At 38.5% G+C, this 6,359-nt stretch overlaps 1 protein-coding gene across 2 annotated transcripts in view; it reads left to right on the top strand.

Moving 5' to 3' along the window:
• Nucleotides 1–88: 88 nt before the first annotated feature.
• Nucleotides 89–6,359, top strand: part of LOC117821376 (collagen alpha-1(XX) chain) — a 64,553-nt gene continuing 58,282 nt past the window's right edge. The window contains exons 1-2 of one of the 2 annotated variants that reach the window (XM_034695590.1): nt 89–724; nt 6,128–6,260. In XM_034695590.1, the coding sequence (XP_034551481.1) occupies nt 6,137–6,260 (124 nt within the window). In that variant the 5' untranslated portion in view covers nt 89–724; nt 6,128–6,136. Of the gene's footprint in view, nt 767–6,127; nt 6,261–6,359 lie in introns of both variants that reach the window. The other variant, XM_034695591.1, reaches the window with a different exon arrangement.

The raw sequence follows: 6,359 nt of genomic DNA, 5'->3' as shown, positions 1-6,359 counted from the left end.
AAAATCAATACAGTAACATTAATAAAATAAACAGGAGTGGAAAGACAAAGAGTTCTTTTACTGTTTGAAAAGAAAATTGTTTTTCACATTTAAATCATTTTTACACTTAATATAGTGCACACTTGTGTAAGTCATACATAGGACCCATGACCAACCCCTGCACCTTGTTGATCAGCCAGCCAGCAGTCAAGTGTATTCCTCCTTGGAGTGGATTCAAGTGCCAACACAGCTATTTAGAAACGACTGAGGCATGCATAATGCAATCTTAATGGAAAACAAGCTTCTGATGTGAAACAGCTGTCTCTGCAAGCAACTGCTGATGAAGTTACTCCAATTAATCCAGACTGACAGAAATACTTCACGCTATGTCGCAGGTATATGAGGAATAAAAGCACTTGTCGTGTGACGCAGTTTGAAATCAATAGATGGCACGAGAAGGCTGTAATCCGTGGTGCAGGTGAGGTGTTGCGTTCAAACACCATGTGTGCACAAGACCTGGAAATATTTGCACTGTGGAGGTTTTTATAACCCTTCCCTGGAGCACCACGCCCATGCTGGAGCAGCGGGACGGCCTCGGGTCTCGGGTTTCACCCTGAGGAGTTCAGATACAAGTTGATGTGAGGAGCTGCCCTCACAATCCAGCGGAACTGGCGCGTGTTGACATCCCACCTCTGGAATGCTCGAGTCCGTCTGAAGGAGGAACGTGCACTCAGCTCGCAGCCAGGTAAGACCTCACCTGGGCTCCTCGGACAAGGCGAGAAAAAAGGTAGTGGATCTGTTTTTAGCACGGTGTTTGTTGTTGTTATTGTTGCTTTCATAACCTTCTCATGTAAACAACTCAAATTGGAAATCGTTAAATCTGAACATTGTAGTTGCGCTCATTTGTTCGAAACGATTGTAAAATAGCCCCCATAATAAAAACGACACAGTTTGATATGTCTATAAGTAAAGTATGCACATTTCAAAAGAGTGTCATTTTGTGATAATTGAGGTTTAAAACATGCAAAAATACAATAAGTCGCCTTTTTACGCATTCCGGGGAAGTGAGTCCTAGGACGCAAACAATTAAAACACCCACTTTGGCTCAACGCTTGCTTTTGCACCATTAACATGCATACTGTAACAGTTCAGTACTTTACAAGTGGCATTAAACCCATTTATAAATAGGCACCTTTGCAGCCTACCTGCAGGGTTCAGTGGAGTTCAAACATCTTTTTGATGGAGTCATTTTTTCCGGCTGAGCTCACTTTAATGGATGGTTAAGTGTCTCATGTGGAGTTTAGAGACCTCTGTAATTTACCTGAAGTTGATGAATTTACGGATGGAAATGTTAGATTGCATGTAAAGCATGCACTCATCTTTTAAATATAAAAGTTTAAAGGTTCATATCACCACTAACTGTACAGGAGTGCATTGGGTGAGCACAATAAGGTGTCATGTTGTCAACCTGGCATACCGGCAGCTTTATTTTGGGCTGATGCAACTTTACATTATGAATCCTTTGTGAGCAGATACTGATGATGATGATGATGATGTGCAAGTTTGATTATGCATTCTTATGTAATGTTGTAATTCAGTAGACTAGACCAGGGGTTCCCAAAGTGTGGGTTGGGACTCCCTGTGGGGTGGCGAGACACAAGTGAGATGTCTTCCAGAATGCTTTTTTTTAAAGTTAGCTACAAAATAGTACATTTTATCCATTATAGCAAAACAAATTAACAAAATGAGCTACTAAACTTGAAATAAAACCTTGAAAGTAGAAAATGTAATGAGTTTTCTGCCTTTCTTTGTTGCCAGATGACTCCTAAGTTTAGGTTTAGTGAACAGTTAATTATCAAAAGCATCAGTAGCAGCAGGTTAATTCATAACGGCACAGGAAACAGCTTCAAATAGTTAAGCTAGTTTTCTGCAGACTAGCTAAATGAAGCCACATTAAATCACTTTGAGGGACAGTGGGGGTCATGAGTCTCTGGCACCGATATTTTGGGGGGGTGAAAAGTTTGGGAACCCCTGGACTAGACTGTTAGCAATACAAATGCACATTGATATTCAATTTAAAGAGGAAAAGCTGACCAATTCCAAACAGACTCATTTTCAAATAGAGACTGTGGACTGAATGTTTCTGCATCTTGTCTCACAGCTTCATTCAGAAAACTCAGAAGATAGTGGTAGATCTTGTAGAGTCAGCCAAGGCCTAAGTAAATCACTAGGGTGCTGGTTTTTTTCTGCTGTGCACCTTTATTCCATACATGTGTTTAAAAAAGGGTATCAGGTAAAGGAGAAAACTGCACAGTCCCCTCAGCAGGTAGATCCACACACACTCACAAACAATACCTCTCTAATCCTTTGGACATGTAAACGACACACAGCTTGAGTTTTAGCCCAGGCCCTTGACTCAGTTCAGGCAAGCAGAAACACGAAACATGAGTAAAACATACAAGAGTGTTACGGTCACGTCACATGCTACACATGACGGCTGTATTCCTCTGTTTGAAACGCCTCTGGGCATGTTGAGAACTTGTCTTCAGCGGTGGTCTGTCTTGTCATGAGATATATGTACTCATAGAGGGCTCAGACATGAGCTCATGAGATTGTGACTTGAATAGATAATATAACCTTTAATATTCTTTATTTCATTAAGTTCACTTGATGCTGTGACATGAGGTTCACTGATTGTGTTTTCAGTTTAACAGCAAATGTTCTGGACTGCCAGCGTGCTTTTTGGTGTTTTCATACCTGTCCTTTGTCCCCCCTTCACAGATATATTTTAGAGGTTTTATGCTGACACCAATGAACTACCATTTGCCTTACTAAACATGAATACTTTAACTAATAAGTGAGCCATCTGACTGTTAAATCTTGCTTTGCTTTGCCTGCATTTTATTGAAACATTCTTGTCCATTGAGAAAAACTATCTGCTCTGTTTCTAAATACTTACTAACTTTCAGTCGTGCTCCTGCAAACGAACAAATCAAAGAGCACATTTTGCTTTATTTCGCCGAGTCCGGCCTCTGAAGTATGAATATAACACAGCTGTGTTTGATTAAGTTGAATGTGCAGTTAAAGGGATCTGAATTAAAGAATGCTGTGCAGTGTGAACTGCTGTTCTTCTGAGACTGAGGCGTGTTAGTTTTATGGGCTGTTAAAGTGCAGTGTGTTTGTTAATGTTGAATGTGTGTCATTAGTGTGTGAAGTTGAGGGTTTGTAATGGGGACATACACAGTAGCACCTGTAGTTTGAGGCAGCCATAAAAGAGTTCCCATGGGAAAAGGTGACAGACTGCTTCTGTTGATCTTGTTACATATTGCAGAATTGAAAAGTTTGATCTGGTTTGTGTTTTGATATTTAAGATACACTACCAGTCAAAAGTTTGGACACACCTTCTCATTCAAGGGTTTGTATTTATTGTAATGATTGTAAACACTGTAGATTAATACTGAAGACATCAAAACTATGAAAGAACATATATGGAATTATTGAATGAACAAAAAGTGTTAAACAAAGCAGAATCTGTTTTATATTTTAGATTCTGTAAAGTAGCCCCCTTTTTCCTTCATGACAGCTTTGCACACTCTTGGTATTCTCTCAGTCTGCTTCATGAAGTGGTCTCCTGGAATGGTTTCTAATTAACATGAGCCTTGTCAAGAGTTCATTTGTAGAATGACTTGCCTTCTTAATGTGTTTGAGACCATCAGTTGTGCCAGATTATGGCAAAACCAGATTATTTCATAGTTTTGATGTCTTCAGTATTAATCTACAATGTTGAAAATAATTAAAATAAATAAAAACCATTGAATGAGAAGGTGTCCAAACTTTTGACTGGTAGTCTACATTCACATCAGATGTGTAATTCAATGGGGTAAAGTTACAAATATTATTGCCATGTTTTGTGTTGTTGATGGCTGAAACTCCATTCTATCATCGGCCATACTATTATTTTTATTTACCATTGATTCTCTACCGTAACTGAACCATCGCTGTCTCTTCCTGTTTACCCTAAATGCTGTGAAAGCATTCCCTTGCAATGCTTCAGTCAGAAGGATTGATTATTGATCATTACTTACAAGAATTCAGTGAAGTTGCTTCATGCTTTTATAGAAGAAGAACTGAGCAATCTTGCTTGGTGCATTATCATCATCTTACCTCCAGTTTCTGGAATTTATGGCTTTATAGCATAATAGACCAAAGCAAACTGTTTGATACTGCAGTTTATATTTTTGGTGTCAGAGCCTTCAGGTGCAAACAAGTATGGGCTTTGTGCAATAAACTTAACTTAGTGACTCTTTTTTGTTGCTTTTGGTGCCTTTTATTAGACTTTTCTTGTGTTATAATTACTTATTCAGTGTACACCATCATTTTGAAGTAGTTTGAGCCACAACTTCCTGGAAGTTTTCATCTACCAAACTAAATTCCTTCTTTATACGCCTTTTGCAATAGTTCAGCTAATGTCAGTGTGAAGTAATTTATAGCTTGCAAAGCTTTGTCTACTTCTCATCTGAGTGTTTTAATGTTTGGAAAAGCTGCTTTGAAGCACCAAAATTTACCATCTACTGAATCTCAGTTTACAAAGATTTACATAAGAAGATAAGGAAGAAAGTGTTTTGTTTTTTATTTTGCACGTTGAGAAAGAAGTACAAATGTAGGTGTTTATAACAGCCATAAGAAAAGGGAATTAAAAGGGAAATAGTTATTTTACAATTTCTTACTCAGTGTACAGCATCATTTTGAAGTAATTTGAAGTAGAATGAGCCACAACTTCCCAGAAGTTTTCGTCCACCAAACTAAATTCCTCCTTCCTCCTAATGTCAGTATTTTATAACAAGCAAAGATTGGTTTTCAAAGTAGCTTCCCCAACTTAAAAAATAAATAAATAACAGAACAGTAAATAATGCTGCAGATTATTCTTGTTTATTTTTCTTGAGATGATAAATAAAAAGTCTTTGATTCACAATTATTTCATTTGCTATCAAAGAAAAGACAGAAATGCAGCGGAGCTTCAGATTTGAGATGCTGAAACAAGTGTGCTGTTATAATTTAATATTAAAAAATAATGATGATAAATATAGTTATTGCTTGATCACAAAATAAATGATGCAGGTTAAGATTATGTCGATTGTCATGTAAAAACATACGTGCCAGTCACGTCTGGCTGGTTTGGCATTGTTGGTTGTGTTTGTTGACTTGGTGTTAAATGCAGATTAAGTAGGGGATCATTTATGGTCAGCAGGTTGTTATGGGAAAAAGAATCCCAACAGGGTGAGACAAGAACCTGACGTGAACCACAGGGGTCTTAACTACCCTGAAGGGGTTCTTTCTGACCATAAATGATCCCGCTTATCACCCGGCTACTAACTTAAGATACAAACACGTTGTTAAAAACATGATTAAAGATGATTTTATTGATTTAAATGATTTATGTTTACAGTTTTTAAAAATAGTCCCAGTGATTCCTCGTCAGTGATCGATCCATGGTGGTGGATTCTTCTCTGCCTGCTGTGGTGGATTGAACATGAAACTGTCCTCATTCAGCTCTCCTTCTTCTCTGAGCTCTGCGGTTCACACACCTTTAAAAAGAAACTAATGTCACAACTTTGAACCCTGCTGCTATCATCACCACCACTCATGGTTTAACTTTCTTTGTACAGATCACTAACCTAAAGTTTCTCTCACCTGCTCCGCTCCTTCATCAGATTGAGGGACAGGATCCAATATGAAAACATCCTTAGTCTGCCAATTTAGCATGCTAACTGAAGCGAACGTTTTAGACACATTGTTTACCAATATGATGCTAACAGAAGCTAACAGTTTAACCTCACCTTACGGTCTATGGTGTCAACAAGCAGAAGCTAAATGTGTCTGAACTCTTTTCTGTGGATTGATTTGACATGACGTGTGATCAGTTTGTCTCTGGTGTTGATCATGTTAGTGAAAGTTAATAACTGTTGTCATGGCATTGTCAAGGGGTTTGGACCAATCAGAATCAAGGATCAGTAAGACAGCCGGGTAATAATCGACTCTAAAGAGTGGATTAATTACTGTATTTATTATAGGCACAGTTTTCTTTGAGCAACACTTGTACAAAACAAAAGTATATTTAGTATTCATACATGTTTCTTCTTGTTTCTAGGCTTCACTGATGTCTCCTTCCCTCACATCATCATCATTATCATCATCATCATCATCGTTGTTATCCGTCCGGCTAATGCTGTGGTGCACGCTCACTGTCCTGTTGCTGCTGTCTTCAGGGGTCCATGGCCAAGGTACAGTGTCATTTGAGTACATCGTCATTAACCCCAATATGTCCAGAACTCAGCTGCCTGGTTACTCCACCCACTCCTGCTCTAGAGCCCACATCACAC

The sequence above is a fragment of the Notolabrus celidotus genome, chromosome 11, assembly GCF_009762535.1.
Source record: "Notolabrus celidotus isolate fNotCel1 chromosome 11, fNotCel1.pri, whole genome shotgun sequence".
NCBI classification, from domain to species: Eukaryota; Metazoa; Chordata; class Actinopteri; order Labriformes; family Labridae; genus Notolabrus; species Notolabrus celidotus.
Note: the sequence above shows the minus strand (reverse complement) of the source record. Positions and strands in the feature narration are given on the sequence as shown.